This window comes from Corvus kubaryi, unplaced genomic scaffold, assembly GCF_017639235.1.
Source record: "Corvus kubaryi isolate FWS band 111438036 unplaced genomic scaffold, C.kubaryi_AGA036_p1.0 133, whole genome shotgun sequence".
NCBI classification, from domain to species: Eukaryota; Metazoa; Chordata; class Aves; order Passeriformes; family Corvidae; genus Corvus; species Corvus kubaryi.
Genome location: NW_024580667.1, coordinates 29,341,636 through 29,361,688, shown reverse-complemented (window position 1 = coordinate 29,361,688; position 20,053 = coordinate 29,341,636). Strand labels below are relative to the sequence as shown.

Genomic DNA, 20,053 nt, shown 5'->3' with positions numbered 1-20,053 from the left:
AATTTTTTAATGCTTCACTATGTTGTACTTACATACAAAATGCATATGAGAAAAATGTAATGGTGTGACTTAAGTTCTTATAAAATAGCAGTTAAAATTCTGCTACTTAGCTTCAAATCAGCACATACCTACTTTCCTTTGCAGTATTCTAAGAGGAATTGCCATCATCTTCATTTATTTAAGGTGGAGTTGGGCCCACTATTCTTTAATGAATTCGGAAAACAGCCAAGACAACAGTCAGAAGAAAATTAGGCAGTGCATTTCTATATCCCCTTTCTTTGTGTTCAGAGAAAATTAATTTAATTTTCATAAACAGTTGATTTGCTTTCTTTTATGAGACAGCAAATCAGCTTTGCTATTGAAAAGTCATGGTAGATGGAACTGACAGTTCTCACTTTCCTTTGCTGCTTTGGGAACTCTGAGAGTTTTAAGATAAATAGACCAGAGGGATCAAACAGCTCTAGAAAGAATTTTAACTGTGCAGAGGGAAAGTGAGCCTTGCTCGGACAGGAGACTTGCAATTTGCATTTTCCAGCTGATTGTGCATTTGATTTGTATTTTCTCTCAATTAGTTACCTAAATATGTGTATTAAAACACTTCAGGATGTACAGAGGATCATCTCTGAAGACAGCCTCTTTTACTCTAAGTGTCCCTTCTTTTCTAAGGAGAGTTTCCTTTCCTGGTTGTCTTCTAGAGCAGGTAGCCACTGAGTCTTCAAGGTCCAGGGGATGCAGCCAGCCTTTTGGGAGCTGCAGAGTCCTTCACTACTCCTGAATACCTAAAGGTTTCTCTGTGATCTAAACCCATTGATTATTGGGGTAACCCAACTCTGTTTTTTTTTTTTTTCTTTTGTTTTAATTTAAAAGCAGAAACCATTAATCCTGTGGTGTCTGTGAACTCTTCCTGTTACAGTCAGGGCAAAAATATGGCAAAAATCTTTGAAAATCACAATACTGTAACTTACATGTTGGTAGCACATAACAAGTCTGTGAAGTGTAAAGTATTGTTCTCTCTTTCTCTCATGCAGGCTGGATTGCCATGTTGGGAGCCCTTTGGCTGCTAGTGCTAGCAGACATCCATGATTTTGAGATGATATTGCACAGAGTTGAGTGGGCAACCCTCCTTTTCTTTGCAGCATTGTTTGTTCTCATGGAGGTAATATTCTCTGATTCTAAAGCCTGAAGAATTGCAAACAATTTCAAATGTGAATTATGTTCATGGAGAGAGGCCTCCTGCTGGTTCAATCCCACTGGAATATTGTTGATCAAGTGTAGTTATGGTAATACAGAGAGGAATTGCAGAGTGTGAAAGTTAGTTGGACCTCTTTCATATTTAAATTTTCATTGTAAACTTGATCTCACTCTCTCCTTATTCTGTGTTTGTTGAATGTATCTCACACAATCATTTTTCTATAATTTAAATTTCAGTTTCTGGGTTTATTGTTGGTCTATATGTGCAGATATTTTATATATATTTATGTGTTTGTTTACAATTACTTATACAAATGATAGGAAAAATAATAGAACAAGATTATACCAGAGTTGAAAAATGCTTCTAGTGCTGTCTGCTATGCTACCAAATGGCCTAAGATACCACACAGAAGTGTGATTCAAAAGGAAAATACACTGAATTTCAGTTTGCAATACTAATTAAAAAGATATTCAGCTCTTGAAATGCCTGGATATCTTGCTGTGTAGTTTCTGTGTTTGTCTGCTTGACAACAGTCCATCCATGTTTGTATCCCCTTTTATTCTCTACTTGATGCTTTTGTATAGCTTGAGAGGATTTATTTTTATGCCAAATATTTGGAATTTTTTTTTTTGTGTGGATACTCACATTAACTTTTAAATTTGGCTTCTAGAGTGTTGACTATTCTTCAGTTGTTAATTGTTGGGTTTAAATGATGTAATAATGATGTAGAAACAAGACTGACAATACCCATGTGACCACTGACACTGCCATGGTTAGTGTATTGTCTGAGTGAGAAGCCTGGGAAAAGCCTGTGGTAACAAATTTGCTCATACAGCCTCTTTCCTCCCCTCTCCCCTCCCAATAATTGCAAAGATCCCAGGAATTTGGAAATTGGAATCTATTAAAAAAAATCACCAGCAGTAACAGGGACAACGTTTGAAGCAAATAGAAACAAGAACCAATCCAACTAACTCTAATTAATGCCAAAGTGGAAGTCAAAATCTGGTAACCTCTGAGAAGATTAGTGGAAGCTTTGATTATTATTAGGAAGTTTTCTGTAAGTTACTAAGTCTAAAATTCATCAGGAAATATTGATTTATTGTATGCTCATTAGAACAAGCAATTTTTAGTTCTCCATTCTATCAGGTTCTATATAACCTTGCATTTTCTAGACCTTACAGGGAATCAACGCTGTAGCCATGTTTATTTTGTCTACCTCTGCTGTAACGGTTTATTAGTTGTATTCTCTGATGTATTTATTGTTTGAACTTGGATGGACTGGCTGTGATTTGAGTGCTGTGTGACTGCACAATACCACAGTAAAATACACAGGGATTTGCCATTTACTGCCAGACTTTGGATACAACTATTATAATTCACTGAACTTCATTTTTATGGTTTCTCACATCACCAGTGAATAGTTTGCTAATGAAAGAATATTTTTCCTGGCTCCCTACAATAACAGCAGTTTAAAGTCATGAAAGAAACTCTTCCAGATAATCAAGAAAAAAAAAGTGAGACATTAAATGAATGAGAAAATGTTCTATGTATGTCATCACTGCTAATTTTAATCTGAATCTGTTGGATTAGTAGGTGACAGTCCTTTCAAAGGCATTTTTCTTTCCTTTAAGTTACCAGTGTCAAGAAGAAACTGGTCAAAACAAAAATATACATTGAAATATAAGAAATCTTTCCATGGTCTAGGGCATCCAGCAACTGTCAGCTCATATTGCTCACCCTTGGTGAACCTTCGGCTTGGGTAGTCCCCAGTCTGAAGCTGTTTCTACTGCTATAAATGTTCTCTTTCCTATTACAAGGCACATTTAAAAACCTGTGTGGGACTTAGGCTGCAAGTCATTTTGGAAAATGTGATTTGAGTTCCTGAACCACAGGGGAACTTTTGGAGGCTCTGCCTTTGGGGGTTCATCAGTCCAGTCTGGTGCATCTTTCACAGCGAAAAACTTGGAAATCCTTTAGAGCTCTCTTGTTTTCTTTTGTGTCCCCTGAGTAATTAATCTTTACTGCTGTCTTTTTGGTCTTTAGTCACAAGTGCTGTTACATGCTATAAAAATCTTTTTGCTTCTTCTGTCTCTGTAAAATAAGTCCCTATGCCTCTCAGGATTACAGTTCTTTGTTCACTTTTATAGTAGAAATGGACATAATACCTTAAATCCTTCAGGCAGAGTTTATGTACAACAGACATCATGACATACTGTCCACAAGAGGATTAATCAAAATTTTTATGCATAAATTAGATTTTGTTTTTAAATGGCACATGATTTTTTTCTGCAGTAAAGCTCTGTTGTGAACTGCCACACAGGAACTAATATGCTTGAACACACCAATTAGTGCAATAATGCTTACTCCTCTTAGAAGACACAGGAATATCCAGGAGACCCTCTGTGCAGTTTACATGCAGGGGAGAACAGTGGCAGGGTACTAATTGCTGACTTGCAGTTAGGTGCTTGCAGGAGAGTGGCCTGGGGATCATAGAGACATCCTAAAATTGTTTATGTGATTAGTATTGTCACCATCTCTAACAAGATGGGCTACCTGCAGACTGTCTTGCAGGAGTGATGTGTGTGTCCTGAACATCTCTTTTTCTTGTGTTCCAGAATGAATTTTGAGTGTTACTCAAAAGTAACACGTTCTGTTAGTAGATAATTAATAAGGCAGCAGTATTAATTGAATGTAAATCTGGGCTCTAATTGCTGACAACTAGCTGTTTAAAAGTTTATTTTGAAGTGTGAACACAAAGCAACAATATAAAAACTATTAAGAATATTGCTTTTATATACATTTATATACATTTAAAAAGTCACTGACATAACCTTTGAGTTGATAAAGCAACACGGATAGCTTAGAAAGAAAATGGTAACTTAAAATCACCAACAAGACTTAATTTCTTAGGAAACTTTCTCCTGGGAAGCTAAAGTAATGGGAAAATATTCATTTTTTTAAGTTTTTATTTAAAAGTTTTGCTGCTTGTTTTCTGCATGCTGTGTCTTTAATTGTGGATAAACCTTTTCTTCTTCAACGTATGATTAAAAAAAAATATTTCTGGGCCAAATTTACTATGTAGTGACACCCAAACCACTATCATTCAGCTGGTGTCCAATCGAGCTGCAGGTACAGGAATTGCCAGTCTGAATGAAAGCACCTTAGTCACTGACAAGACAGTGTCCTATACCACACCACTCGATGCCTATTAGGATTTTTGTCTGCATCTGTCATGGAATTTGACAGCATGTGAGTTGAATGCTTTTTTTCCCACTGCAGTCTTTGAAGGGCTCTGTCTGACTGCCCGGTGTGAGGGTTATATGGAGCTGTGCTGTGTGAACACTGACTCCTGCAGCTCTGTGAGGGACTGATGTCAGTAAGTGAGGTATTGCAGCTGACTGATTCTTTTACTTGACAGAAAAAAAATGAAAGCAAGCCAACCAGTGTGGTCTAGGCTAAACAAAAAATGATGTGATTTTCTCTCCTGAGAAACTGAGAAGTCGTAAAATAGATATACCTTATTAAACCTGAAAATAGTACTTCATTCTTCATGCCCACAAGAAAAGAAAACAAAACCCAAATGAATTAAAGGCTAGTACTCATGGGTTAAAATCACCCTTTTACCTTGAGGGTCAAGGAAATAGGTCACTATCCTTGGGTGTGAAGACTCAGTCAGTATTCTATGTGCCCAATGAGAGATCAGAGTCAGCACCACTAGGCTGAAGTCTTCCTATGTCTTTTCATCCATGGTAGCACCACGGAATGCTACCTAAGTGTCCTGTACAAATGAGAATGGTTCTCACAGGGAGGGTAGAGCACTCTGATCTGGGCTGTCCTGGGGTCCAGTGCTTACAGGGCTCACCTCCTTAGTTTACATGCCTAACTTGGGCATTGGAGAGCTGGATTTCCTGCCTTTCAGATGCTGCTGCATCTGTGCCAATTCCCATTCACCCAAGATCTCTGTTCTGGTTTTAGCAGATGGATACTGGTTTTGGTAGTTTTTGTTGGAGGTTTTTGGGGTTTTTTTGAATGGGTCTAAGAAAGCCATAAAAAAGAAGCATAATTTGTTTTCCTGTTTCTTCATCTGAGACTGAGCACGAGATGCCTGATTTCATCTGACCTTTGAAACACATGATACACTTCTATCTATATTGTGAGCTTGGGGAAGTTGATTTAAAATCAGTTGTGTTCTGGTTTTCAGAAGACATGTATCTACTGAACAATGTCATCTTTAAATTTCAGCCATTCTCTGATCCTGTGTCCCATGCTCTTGAGTAATCCTCTGAGGCATTTCATTGCAACCAGCTCACTTCTGCAAATAGTCACCAATTTCTGCTGTGTCTTTTCTTGCCTAAAATTACTTCTGTAGAAGCTACATGAGTTGAATATCAATATCTTGTAAATGGGAAGAAATGGTTGCATTTTCTTACATCCAGTGAAAAAAAGAAGTAAGTACATCATGCACTTCATTAGTTGATATCGATGTCTTTTTTTTTTCCCAGGCTTTGGCTCATCTGCACTTAATAGATTATATAGGAGAGCAGACGGCTTTGTTAATAAAGGTATGCTTAAAATATTTATAATTTTTTAATGAATAAGAAAAATCATTTTACTCCAGTAGAACAATAAATAATATTTTTATTTTGAATTTGATGTTAATGATTGCATTCCTGCATCAGCAATAACAAGAAAGCATGTCATACTTTGGCATGGGTGATATTTAATATGTGTATATCTGTCCACAGCCAGAATAAACATAGCCATAAATGCAATAGAGAAGCTTTTTCTGTAGTCTAAAAACTCCAAAAATGCAAAGGTGAAAAAAGTATAAGCAGCTAAAGGTCAAAATTCACAGCTGCACAGTGTATTTCTTGTGTGAAAGCTGAGTATTAGAAATATCAATCTCTGTACTTCCATTTGCTCAAGTTTTCTTGGAAGAAGAACTATAATTGTGTTACTAAATGTTAGGCTACTTTATCTAAGATGCCTTTCCTATCTCAGAGCCTAAAGGAATGATAAATGTCAATAAATTAAAGCTGTAAAGAACATGCAATTATGCCGTGGGGGCCCCACAGAACAACACTGATCTCAAAGTTATAATTTTCTCTCTTTCAATTCCAGGTGGTTCCTGAGGATCAGCGCTTGGCCGTGGCCATCATTTTAGTGCTCTGGGTGTCTGCTTTGGCCTCCTCTGTGATTGACAACATCCCCTTCACAGCTACAATGGTAAGGTCTGTGCAGCACTGCACATCCTCCTCCAGGTGCTGGCAAGGGAGCTGAGCTTACTGATTACAATTTGCTGGGGTTTTTTGTTTGGTTGGTTTTTTTTTTTTTCCTCTGCTGTGCCGTAGCTTACTTTATCCTCTGAGATTGAATCAGTATTAGAAACTAACTCATACTGTTAAGGTATCTAGCTGGCCATTGCTGCAGGTAGCTGTGGAACTAGAGGCACTGTTTTGGCTGCATTTTTGCACTTTCTCCTCTTATATCCACATAAGTACTTGAAAAATAAAATTGTCTTTTTGATGGAAACTGTCACTATCCATCCACTGCTATGAATGTTTTTCCTCCATGTGCTGTTTATGCTAATGCTTTTTTAACACCCGAACCTTTTATTGCTACCTTACTTATGTAATTAGTTTAAAAAACACCAAATTATGTTAAGCATAACAAATGCTTGTCAGCAGCTGAGCTTCAATATCAGAAAAGTATCAAATTATAACAAATAAGGGCATGCTCAGATAGGTTTATTTAATCAAGTTCTCAGTTTAAATTGTGATCATTCATTCATTGTACCGTACTATTTAATTGTTACAGCTCTTTCTCAGCTAAGTATATTTTTTCTTCACCTTTTTTTGCCCATTATTGGATGTTCATGTCCACTGTTAACCTGTGCCAAGGTTTAAGACACTTCTTACAGAGCATATAACCAACTGGGCAGATTTGTAACTACTCTATAAATATATATTAATATGGTATTTTGCTTTGATTACTGTGGTGTTTCCTGTGAAATTATATTGATTTAACCACAACAGACTTCAAACAATAGGTGTGAAAGGAAAGATTGGTTTGGGATGAGTCACCTCCCAGCAAATGCTTGAGGTCTATTAAGCAATAATGCAGAAATCTTTACTTAGAAGATTTTTGCCTCATATCCAGCTAGTCTATAAAAATTGGCTTGGAGCAATACCAAACAACACCTACCTGCATAACAACCAAAGGAGTATGTTTTGGGAAAAGGGACTGAAATGCAAGAATCCTTTTGGATGCCTGAATACCATTTCTTTTGTATCTTTGCAGGTGGCAAATACAGATGGACAGGGAGGGATCCTTGTCAACATTTTAAGCTATTTCAAATTTGTATTTTTCTCGTTCTGGAGCGAACCTGAGAGACTGCTATAATTTTTTCATTTTTTTTATTAGGCAGAGAGAAGAGACAGGAAGAAAAATGCAGGCATATTCTCACCTATGTAAAAGCAGTCATTAGCTGAGGTGTTAAGACATTAATGTGCTATTTGGCAAACTAAAGTTGAGATTCATCTAGTTCAGTGAATAAGCTTGCACTTTAGTCTTTGTCATTCTGCATTAGAAAGTCCTTACAGAATGTTCCTAAGTGACTAAGTCCCAAGATCTTTAAACTTCCATTTAAAATTCTTTTTCTTTCTTTGGTACTTTGTTCCTACTGTTAAAACAAGAAGTATTTAGTTTTGGAAGGCTATTTTTCAGTATATGTGCCAAAGTTATGAACTTCTGATGAGGAGTATTAAATATATTGAATCCAAATCTTTTGTAGAATGACTTTTCACTAATCAGGGACTTCTATATATGAGTTTGGTTTGACATTCCCTAGTGATATAGGAATATGGGGCACCTGCTATGAGGTACCCATGAATGATCCTGTCCTTTCCTAGGAAAAAGTTCCAGCTTCACAAATGAGCCTGCACTCATAATAATGGAAGACAGATGTACTGAATCCCTCCAGGTCTCCTTAAGTCTCCTTCAGTGGTGAACCAGTGTCATGACAATGGATCAATCTCTCTTGCGCTTTTCATTAGTCATAGCTTTGATGGACCAGGTACTGGGTAGGGATGTGGAATCCATGAAGTTCCTTCAATTTTTTGAACCCAGAGATACAAAAATCTGGGCAGTTTCATAGCTAACAGCCGTGTTCTCTGACTGAGGGAAGAGTGTTTGGAGGATGACATCACAGACCTCTGCCTATAGAGACTTTGCCACTGACTGATAGGAGTTAAAAGAAACCAGTCTCATGGGGTAATGGCTTGTTTGACTTGTACATGAATTTGTTAAATATTATGCAGAGATAATGAAAGGTCTGGTGGCAGTTCAGAGTCAAGGATGCTAATGGTGCCTTTTCTGCATTAGAAAGCCATGATTTTTGTCCCATATTCCAGGGATGTGGCAGTCTTGCCAGTCCCAGTTTTTCTGGTTGTGAGCCCCCAGCTGACTGTGGAAAAAGCTACTGCAATTGCAAAGGTGTCTGGAAAGTTACACTGTTTTGTTCCTTCACGGGTGGGAAGCTTCAAGAAGACAGGCATCAGTTCATTTATGAGATGTCCCCAGCACTGCCTCTGTGCTGCTGGATAAGGTCCTCCACTCATCCCCTAAAACAATATGCAGTGCATGTCATCCAGACTTGGAACAGGGAGAGGGGATGGGCTGCACAATCAGCATAGTAACTCAGAACTGGAGTGAGAGGGGACAGTCTTCTGTGCGAGGTGACTGCACCCATGGGCTGAAGGCACTGTAGATGTGAAGCTCCAACTCTTTCAGTTTTCTGTTATGTGTAGTGTTTTGACCCAGGAACTACTTAAGAGATGGAAGAAATACAGAATTCCATTAGAGCCTGAGTTTTGACTTAGGTGCATAGCTGAAGGGACTCAAACCAGAAAAACCTGCAGACAGCTCTGTAACTGTGATGTTGTGTTTCCTTTAAAAAAATCTAGGTGATGTATTGTTGTCCAAAACTTCCTTTCAGTTTCTGTGTTTGTGCTAGTGAGATAATCAGATTCATAATGACTTGCTTCGTGTATAGAAAAAAAAAAAAGAAAAAATATTAATGCCTAATTAATGGATCTTGAGACAAAAAGTTTCATTTCATCTGTGTTTGGATAAATTTGACTGCTTCATGTAAAGTTTCATATTTGACAGCATTAAAATTTATGGATGACTTAACAGTCAGTAAACTTTGAGAGGATGTGAAAAGTGGAAAGTGAAGATTGATATTTTAGAAAGGGGAATAGAATATCAGTGTATCTGAACCAGCACTACACAGAATTCTAGGAAATAAACTATTTTATGAATTGAAGTAATGAAAACCAATAAGGAAAATGGTTTCCTAGAAAAAATTCTAGGCATTTTCAAGAGATTCTATGTATCCATGTAGGTAAATTAGGATTCTTCCTTACTCTAAAACACAACACATTATCTGCAGTCTGAAGAACAAAACATAAATATTTTCAGTTATTTTAAGATGGGCATATTTTAAAGTGCAAAATATTCATGTCTTTAAACAGAGTGAACGTATCGATGATTTTCAGCAGCCTTCAGCAACATGGAGAAGACTTCTCTCTTACTAAAAAATTCTGAAACTACAAAAATCAGATCAGTGTTTATTTGAAGTGCCTTCCCTGAAAATACCTTTTCAGTGCAACACTGTTGTTGGTCAAATTCTTCTCTGCTCTAGACAAGGGTAAAATCTGGTGTAACCCACAATCAAAAATGTCAGTACCATATGGAATTCATGTACTGAAGTTGCTAAACTGAAAACTCCGTGAAGAGGGCAGAACACAGCATGTATGTTTTGCTACAGAGGATGCTGTACAAAGAGAATTCCCTACAAGAAACAGTGCAATGGGTTTCTGCATGCACTTAGCTCATCATAGGTTGAGTACTTTTATTGTTTCTGTCTTGCCAAAATTCTGTTTTTGTTACATTAAAATAGAGCATTGGAAATGCATGAAGACAAAACAGTTTTCAAAATATCTTCTAATTGCTTATTTCAAATAATTTTTCCTGTATGCAAAGAAAATGAACTGCCCCAAAACGAGATGAGGGGGTTGAAAATTGCCCAATGAACTGTAATCCCAGGACTTTCCCTTCCCTTTAAATTCAAAAGTGAAGATCCAGCTCCCTAATTAAATAGATGTCTGCATGAGTGAGTGTTTACTGCATTTCTTTGCATAAACATGCCTGGAAACTGTGATAGCTATCTGCATGTGACAGGAAAATAAATAATTTCTTGTCACCGAGTAAAGAATGTACTGTAAAAAAGTATTGTAGAATTATAGCATGACTATTTCACTTGGAAGAGACCTACAAATATCATCCAATACAACTGCCTGAGCAAATCAGGACTGACCAAAAATTAAAGCCTGTTATTAAGGGCTTTGTGAAAAGGACTCTTCAACCCCGGCACGGACCACCTCTCTAGGAACGTTTTTGACCACCCTCTCAGTAAAGAAATGCTTCCTAATGTCCAGTCTGAATGTGCTATGATACAGCTCTGAGCCATTGCCCTGTATTCTGTCACTGGATCTCAGGAGAAGAGCTCAGCACATCCATTTCTAATTCCCCTCCTCAGAAAGCTGTAAATGAAATCACCCCCTCAGCCTTCTCCAAACTGGACCAGCTCGAAGTCCTCAGCTGCTCCTCATAGGACATGCCTTCCAGCCCTGTCACCAGCTTTGTTGCTGTCCTCTGGACATGCTCAAGGACTTTCATATAGTTCCTCAAGAGAGTCAACAGCACCTCCCAGTTTAGTATCACCAGAAAACTTGCTAATGGTGCATTCAACTCCTGTTTTGAGATTGTTGATAAATACTTTGAACAGACCTGGCCCTAGAACCCTGAGGAACATTACTGGTGCTTGGTCACCAGTCACCTGTGACCCCATTCACTGCAACACTTTAGGCTCTGCCCTTCAGCCAGTTTTTTACCCAGTGCACTGTGAACCTGCTCATCCCACAGATGGACAGCTTGTCCGTGCTGTGAGCAACAGTATCCAAATCCTTACTAGAATCCAGAAAAACTACATTCACTACCTTGTCTTCATCCACGAGGAGGGTGACTTTATTATAGAAGGAAATCAAATTGGTTAAACAGGACTTTCCCACTGTGAACACCTGTTGGCTGTGCCTGATGATTATATTGCTCTTTAAATGCCTTTCAATAGTACCCAGTATGATTTTTCCTATGTTTTTTCCAGGATCTGAGGTTACACTAACAGGTCTGTGATTCTCTGGGTCGTTCTTCATGCTCTTTCTGGAATAACATTGACAAGCTGCCAGCCAGCAAGGACCTTCCCAGGTCCCCAAGACCCTTTGTAGATGATTGAGAAGGGTTCTGCCATAACATAAGGTTTCTTCAGTACTCTGGGATGAATCCCATCATGTTCCCTGGACTTGTGAACATTCAGCTGATACAGCTGGTCCTTTTACAGTTTCAGTGTCCCGAATTTTGAGTTTGAAAAATACTTTGTGGGAAACTCTGTGAACTTGGACTGTATGTAAAATGCTGTGTTGCCAGCGGCAAATCTAATCTGTGTTGCCAGCTGCAAATCTAATATATACAGATACACCTGGGAGTTGCTTAAAAAACACCCAGATAATGTTCTATCATGAAAATTTCATAAACCAGAAGCTTGGCTCTTATATTTCTCACATTTTAGTTTTTGAATGGCAAGGGATTTTTCATGTTGCATATCCAGCTTTCTTTGCCTGCAGAATAAATGTATTGATGCTCTACTGATGCTCTATGTATCACTCTATTAAACCTCTGATATTTCTCTTCCTTTTTCAACAGCTGAACTCTCAATGACATCCTTTGACAGGCAGACACTAATTTTTAAGGCCTGGACTTTCCTAATATTGTCATTTAAATAGTCATGAATTTCACCTTAGAATTTTAGGTCACATGATGTTATTACCAGTATGCTCTTTAGTTTAATTGACATGTTTTATCAGCTATACATGCTGAATCCATCTGTTTATATTTTTCTTTTATTACCAGAAGTAAAATGACAGCCAGAGTAAATCCCTCTTTTACCTGAGTTTAAATACTATTTCCTCAATATGGAGCAACAAACAATTTCTGTGAACCATTTGGCTGACAAAGTGACTTAGTCTCTGACAGGTCTTAGTTAGAAAGTAAATAATTTTTGGCCCACTGTTTATTGCCTCTAAAACTATCAGACACTTTTCTCTTGCAGTGCTGAATGTTTCATATGTATCTCATGTTCTTGATGCCAGCTTTATTTTTGAATTTTCCTTGCCTTCTGCCCTTCCAGAGTTTTCTATGATGTCCTGAATTTCACTGCTTGATAAAAGTGTAAGACTAGGCTGTAGCTGTCTGCAGAGACAGAGCAATCATCAACAGTTTTGGAAGTGACAAATAGTTTGTTTTCTATTAATGCATATTCTCTGAAGTTTTCACAGAAGATATCTTTGCCACAGGCAGTTCTTAGCACAGTGTGTGTTGTGAAGTAGAGCAGCAATGAATCCCTAAAATAACAGTGTGAATTGATGTTTCATTGACATTTTGCACAAATAGACAAACCGGACAGTATCATAGGAGCGTGGAATGCTTTAGGTTGGAAGACCTTAAAGATCATCCAGTTCCAACCCTCCTGCCATGGGAAGGGACACCTTCCACTAGACCAAGTTTTTCAAAGCCCTATCTAACCTGGTCTTGAACACTTTGTCCATGTTGATGACAAAAGTGTTAAATGGCACCAGTCCCAATATCAATCCCTGAGGAATGACACTTGTCAATGGGCTCCACTTGGACATTGAGCCATTGACCACAACTCTTTAAGTATGACCATCCAGTCAATTCCTTATCCACCAACTGGTCTGTCCATCAGATCCATGCCTCTCTGACTTGGGAGAAAGCCATCAAATTTGCCAGGTATCATTTGTACTTAGTGAAGCCATGTTGGATGTCATCAGTCACTTCCTTCTTTTCCATTTGCCTTAGCATACTTTCCAGGAAGATCTACTCTATGACCTTGCCAGGTACTGAGATGAGACCGGTTGACCTGTAGTTTTCCAGGTCTTTCTTTTTCCCTTCTTAAAAATGAGGGTTATGTTTTCCCTTTTCCAGTCACTGGGAACTTCACTACACTGCCATGACTTCTCAAATATGATGCATTGTGGCTTAGTCACTTCCTCAGCCGGTTCCCTCAGGACCTGCAGATATATCTCATGAGGCCCCATGGACGTGGGCGCCTTCTCTTTCCTTAAATGGTCTCAAACCTAATCTTTTCCTACAGCAGGTGATTCTTCATTCCCTCAGTCCCTACCTTTGCCTTCTGTGACTTGAGCAGTGTGGCTGGAATGCTTGCTGGTGAAGACTGAGACAGAAAAGTTATTGAGTACCTCAGCCATTTTCACATATCCTGGATAACCAGGTCTCCTATCTCCTTCTGGAAAGGACCCACATTTTCCCTAGTCTTCCTTTTATCACTAAGATACCTACAGCAGCTTTTCTTGTTGCTCTTGATGTCCCTGGCCAGACTTAATTCTGTCACGGCTTTATCTTTCCTAACCTGATCGCTGGGTGCTTGTACAATCCCTCTGTATTACTCCCAGGACACCTGTCCTTGTAAGCTTCTTTTTTCTGTGTTTGAGTTTGTCCAGGAGATCCTTTTTCATCCATGTAAGGCTCCTGGCATTTTTGCGTGATTTCTTCTTTGTCAGGATGTGCTTCTGAGCTTGGAGGAGGTGATCCTTGAATATTAACCAGCATTTTTGGGCCGCTCTTTACCTGCTGAATTCTATTGCACTGCACAGCTATAGGACCTGGTAACTTGCTTAAGCTACTCTGGCACAATGAGGGTGTGTGTGATTACTTGTACAAGTGTTATCTTTGGAAAGCAGAAATAGCTGAGAGTGTTTCACTCTCTGTGTGTCTGCTGTCATCCCAGGAGGAGACGCTCACTGATAGAGCAGTACCAGTGCCCCTCCTCTGGTCTCCTCTCTGCATATCTAGTGCACTGGTGGGGTGTGGGGCATTGTTTGCTCTGCACTCAGAGCTGTCTGGCAACAGCGTTAGGACTGACCTCAACAACAAGACACTAAATTGTTTGTAAATAAATATAACTTAATTTTGGATTGCATACCATGTTCTAGCTGTGACAGTTTGAGAGAAATAAAGTTTGTGATGAGAAATGGAATCTTTCTTTACTATTTCATGCAAAACCAGACAAGATGTAGGGCATGCTGAGCCTTCTTTAGGCCTTAAAATAGAAAAAGACATCTTCAGGCAATGTAAAATTCAAGAATAATTGTTTAGAAATTAGCTCATCTAGGCTAATCAATAAGAGGATTTAAGAGGGATGAGTAGCACCACTGGTGGGAGGAATGAGGAGAGTTGTAGTTCTTCATAAAGCCTATATATTGCTCCATACCAAAAGAACACACGCAGTCAATAAAGGTGAGCATCACTCAGCCATCAAAGTTAAAGCATTTTTCAGGAAGCAGAAGAGATCATACCCCGTGAGGGTGAACTGTGAAATACATTAAAATGACAAATTGGAGAATTAAATGTCATAACTATTCACTACTGAAACTCCTAGACTCTGAGAAAGCACTAATTTTCAGACATATCACAGTTATTTTCTTAAAGCTCTTCCTGCTTCATGTCTTACTGTTCCACATTTGCTTATTCTTTCTCTTTCCCTTTCGGTCCCATAAACCTCTGTACACATTGAACACAGGATAATACTATTGTCACCTCTCCCCTTCCCAATAACTTTCTTTCTACAGGTACCGATTACACCATTCTTTCAAACCAAGTGGTTACAATATTATGTTGAACTCAAACCATTTTTGTGAACTAAGGTGAAGTTGTTTATCTTTGAAGAATGTTACTGGCTGAGAACTGGTGCTAGATCTGGCTAGAAGGCCTGCCTGCTGTATTTTTGGGCTCTATACCAATTGTCTAATGAAGTCTATTATGCCTTTCTCTCTTCTTCAACCACAGATTCCTGTGCTTCTCAATCTGAGTAAAGATCCAGATGTTAACTTGCCTATGAAACCATTAATATTCTCATTGGCCATGGGTGCATGCCTTGGAGGTAAGAGTTTATGTGAGAAAGCTGACATAAGGTAACAGCTATGCAATTATGGGATGTATAAACTGGCACAATAGGTTCAATCTTTTTACTATGCAAGGCATATGGAGGGCCTGATTCAGCTCCTTTAACTTCAAAGCACTCCTGGATGAGGATCCCAGTCAGTTGCTGCTGCTACAATAGGATTTTTGCAGTCTGTGTTTGAAGTCTGTATCTGCATAATCTACAGACATACAAAGAAACAGTCCAGATGGTGCTTATAGGGTTCTGATCTTTTGTGAGGGAAAAGACAAAGATACATTTGGCTTTCAGAACAGAAAGCCATCATTGCTCATTGAAAAGATGCAGAAAATGTATAATAGCTGAGATCTGAATGCTTGATTCAAAATCTGCTGAAGTCACTGGAAAGTTTTCTGGCTGATTTACAGAAATAATTTGAGTATCCATTTGCTGACCTATTTATCACTCCTTATTGTAAGGAAACTACTTTTGAAGTCCTTGGGAAATGTACTTTTAATAATGAAGCTAACAGGCATTCTTCTAGTGCCCATCTTGATATTAACTGGGATTTTGTGTATTGTCAGTACATCACCACAAAACAAGGAGATGTTTTCATGACTGTTTTTAGTTTTTTTTTTTTGACTGAAAAGATAGCATATATGTAGTGTAGGCCCTGGATTTTCTCTCTATTTGTTATAAAAATAAGAGAGAATAACAGTCCAGTAGTTTTCAAATTAATACTTAAAAGGATTTTTTTACATTTTGGAAATGGCTTGTGCAGATTTTACAGTATGATGTTTCCAAATAGCAAGTCCACTAAGTGCCATTAAAATGTGTAAGTTTTCAATGAGAAGTGAAGTTAGTACTATCTTTTTACTAAGAATTTTCATGCTAATTACGTTGTATTGGCTGTGTTTTGATCCCTAAATATTTAGGTAGTTAAGTTATATAAAGTTAAAATTAATAACATGATGTTCCACCATAGATCCACCCCTTCTTCCCGTCCATGCCCCTCCAAACAGTTTGTGTGATTCCACAGGGATAACTAAAACCAGTTTTGTGTGCAATACAAGTTTGGGTTTGTCTATTCAGCTAAGTGATTGCTAGTACAAGTGACCTTAATACCTAACAATGATTATAGTGATGTAATTTACAGATTGAATTTTAAGAGCATGTTGCAAAGGCAGGACAATTTGTATCAGACACCAGTTATTCATTTGAGAAATATCTCTTTGTGCTCATCATTATTCATCATTATATTGTGACTTGAATCTGTTCCTCTTTAAAACCAGTGATTGGAATAATCACCATATCTTTATATGGATGTTTGCCATAAAAATATTGTCTTCTTCACATTTTGATAGGACTCAGAGTTCTTAGAGGTCTTTTTCAACTTAAATGACACTATGATTCTGTGAATTTGTTGATCACTGAACATACTCTCATTTCATTAAATTTTCAGATTAAAAAAAAAAGCATAAGGAATATAAAATTAGTCAGATTATGCTGATGTATTCTAAATGGGAGGGGCTTTACCAGCCTTGGAACCTTTACCAGTCTCAGCTGATTTTCCTAAACTATCAGTTATCATCTTAACCCAAATTCCTTTAATTTGATTTGTTGAAGGGCTGCCTGGATTTCGAGAGACTTCTGTGTGTATGCAGTATGAGACAAAAGTAAAAATGTAAGCAGTAACATGAGAATGATTTTAATTAAAGAGATTAGAGATCCACAGGAGGTGCCAAGGTGTTCAGATATGCTCCATACAAATATTTGGATAAAAGGTTAGATCATTATTAGCAAAAGCTTAAATTCTCCCCACTGTTCTCTACTAGGATAAAGCTGAGCATATGCTGAGTTATACTGGCAAATGTGTTCTAAGGAGTGTTAGCCTGAAATTTAATATGCTTCTGATCTTTCATTGTCCAAAAGCTAATGGACAGGAGCTTATTGTTGTAGAATGAGTGTGTAAAAACTTTAGCTTTAAAAGATGCAGCCTTGAAAATTGGGACAAAAGGGGCTTTTCTTTCTTAAAAAAGGAAGTGTTGATGTTCCTTAAACGTTATTTCCAAAAGAGAATTGTCATTATCTCTGAAGTGTGTGAAGGAATCCTCAAGGTAGGCTAACGCAATTGTGGAAGGAGTAGATGACAATGATACCATTACTGCCTGGTGCTTAGGGCAAAAGATTGGATCTTATCACTGCTTTTGCAACCAAGGGAACTTGGCAAACAAGACATTTTGAAGAAGAGTCTTATGAAATAATATATTACAACTACATATTTTGGGGTTAGCTGTTTACTACAGAAGCTTCATTTCGTGTAATTTAACAACATTTCTGGAGTTCAGGGTAAACACTGGTAATGTGTCTGTAAAGGGAGCGCCACTTTTGTGCCTGTCTTGGAAAATACCATTCATTTTCTCCTAAACAATTTCCAGTGGTTGCAGTTACTTTTTTTTCTATTGCCACAAAGTGCACAGGCAGCTAGTTTGGAAGAATGATAGGATGAGAAAAGGCAGTAATTTTCCTTCATTGCTTTAGCTGTTGTCCTGGAAATGAAAGAAGGATGGAGTCAGTCTCAAATAAGATGAAAAGACCTTTGGCAGTATAACTGCCACATTGTTGTCACTGTCTCCCAAAAGAGAGCTGCTGCTGCTAAATTTCTGTCTTTCATGGCCTTGTGCTCGGACAAAAGGAGTACAGAAATACTGCACAGATGCTCCTTGTTCTGTGAAATGTGTCTCTGAAGGTGAGAAGGGATGAAAAACCCTGTCTCTTAACCAAGAAACCCAAGGACAATGATGACCATGACCAGTTCCTGGTGAAAGTGTCACAATTTTGAAGTCTTTGGATATTCCTCAGAGTTGGCCTGTTCTTTTTGGCAGAAATTTTCTTGTTCAGGTCAGGTCAATCTACACAGTTAAGAAATAAACATGATAATTTTCCAGGGGATCTGGTTCTGGAAATTTAGATCTACATTTTTCCCAGCTATCTTTAAGAACTTAAGTTGTAAGTTAGGAGTCTGGCTGCCCCAGCCTCCATGTTTGGTGATGGAGATACTGGAATGTCCGAAGTGTTTATTCATCCACTGACATTGCCAGATGATCTCTGCAGAGCCCCTCATGTGACTGAGAGGGGTTCCCAAAGACAGGTCATATGAATTCAGGCTTTTGGGACTTTTGAGTAGTCAAAGCTTCTGGATGCTGAACCACCCTATTAATTCACATCTGTCTGGGCATTAGTGGTCAGGCTGACTAAGTATCTGGAAAAATTGTGTTGCTCATGGAGTTTTTTTTATGTGATCTGCCAGTATTTCAATTACATGTTAACAATGAACATGTAACAATTAACATGAAGGCAAAGAAAACAGGAAATACAAAAGGTACTAAGGAAGTAAAGAAAGAGGAAACTTCTGAGGCATTCTGATGAATCTGTATCTGTATTATTTTTGCATGAGAGGGCACTGACTAAAGCTTCATTCATTAATGTTTTGTATTCTAGTACTTGATGGAATTATAACACTTTGGAGACTGAGTTTTATGTAGACCTTCCAATAGTGTCTGGGGAATGCTGCCCTGAAATTCTGGAGAACAAATGAAGGTTGCTAGCTACAGCCATTTCAGAACAAGAGGAACTTTAATTGCACTTTTTATATTGTCTCATGACTTTTAAAAGGGCATAAAATAAGGATTCAACTTAAATTGAGTAAGCGTACAGTCAGAAATTCACCTATTAAGATTGTTCAATTGTGTAGAACTGGGCTATTTACTGAGCTGAAGATGTTATAGATAAGATATTATTTGAAGGGTTTTTCCACATTTGACATTTAAAGAACTGGCATTTATTTGCAATTTTATCTCTCTCTCTTTTTTTTTTTTCATGATTTATAAACAGTATGCTTTTGAAAAAAGAAAGAAAAATATCAAAATAATTTTTGAAAGTTCCTGCCTTCTGAGATCTCAGTTGCTAACATAGCAAAGTGCAAAACCTCTGCTGCAGTGACTTTTAATATGGTCCAGAGGGGATATTTTTTACAATGTATAGTTTTGCACTATTTTTCCTCTCTGTATGTTTTCCTGAAGGACAACACCTGAAAGTCATTGCTGTTACAATTCTGCAGAAATAGGCAGTTTCTAGGATGCATTCAGTTGTGCTATTCTGGCCACACAACTCAGTTGTAGGCTCTACGTCAGGACAGGAGGTAGGAAGAGAAGATTGCTGGCACTTTTCTTCTAACCTTACAGGGTCAAAACCCAGGTGTGAATATAATTCATTATCCACTGGACATTGTGCTAATTACTGCTATTACAGCTATCCCACAGTGTAGCTAAACAGTGGGATTTCTCTCAATAGTCCAGTACTGTAGCTATTCTGCCTCTCAGCAGCCCTCCTTAGGTCTCTGGTGAAGATGAGGCCTTGCACAGTGGAGTAGCACTGATTTATTATTCCTGTTGATTCTGCTGAATAAAATCCTATACTAGTTTTAAAGCTTCAGACACACTGAAGGTATAAAGCTAAAAATACTGTTTATATTCATAAAGAAACCCTCCTTCTCTGCAATATGAAGAAAAGGATATCCTTCAGAAAGCATAAATCATATTAAATATATGATAGTTAACATTACGAAAAACTCTAGATACTTTATGGTTCTTTTATGGTTACAATAGATCAAATTTGTATAACGCTTTTCAATTTGAAAGATTAAAAAAGTCTACCAAAAATTGAATGCATGGTGTAAAAATATAGCTGTTATTTAAGAAGAGCACTAT

At 37.9% G+C, this 20,053-nt stretch overlaps 1 protein-coding gene across 10 annotated transcripts in view; it reads left to right on the top strand.

Annotated features, from left to right (window-relative positions):
- OCA2 (OCA2 melanosomal transmembrane protein) overlaps nt 1-20,053 on the top strand; it is a 191,536-nt gene that overhangs the window by 122,338 nt on the left and 49,145 nt on the right. For 9 of the 10 annotated variants that reach the window (XM_042041185.1, XM_042041217.1, XM_042041190.1 and 6 more), the window contains 4 exons: nt 1,029-1,156; nt 5,695-5,754; nt 6,314-6,418; nt 15,194-15,287. In XM_042041185.1, coding sequence (XP_041897119.1) covers nt 1,029-1,156; nt 5,695-5,754; nt 6,314-6,418; nt 15,194-15,287 — 387 coding nt within the window. Of the gene's footprint in view, nt 1-1,028; nt 1,157-5,694; nt 5,755-6,313; nt 6,419-15,193; nt 15,288-20,053 lie in introns of those variants that run through there. The other variant, XM_042041253.1, reaches the window with a different exon arrangement.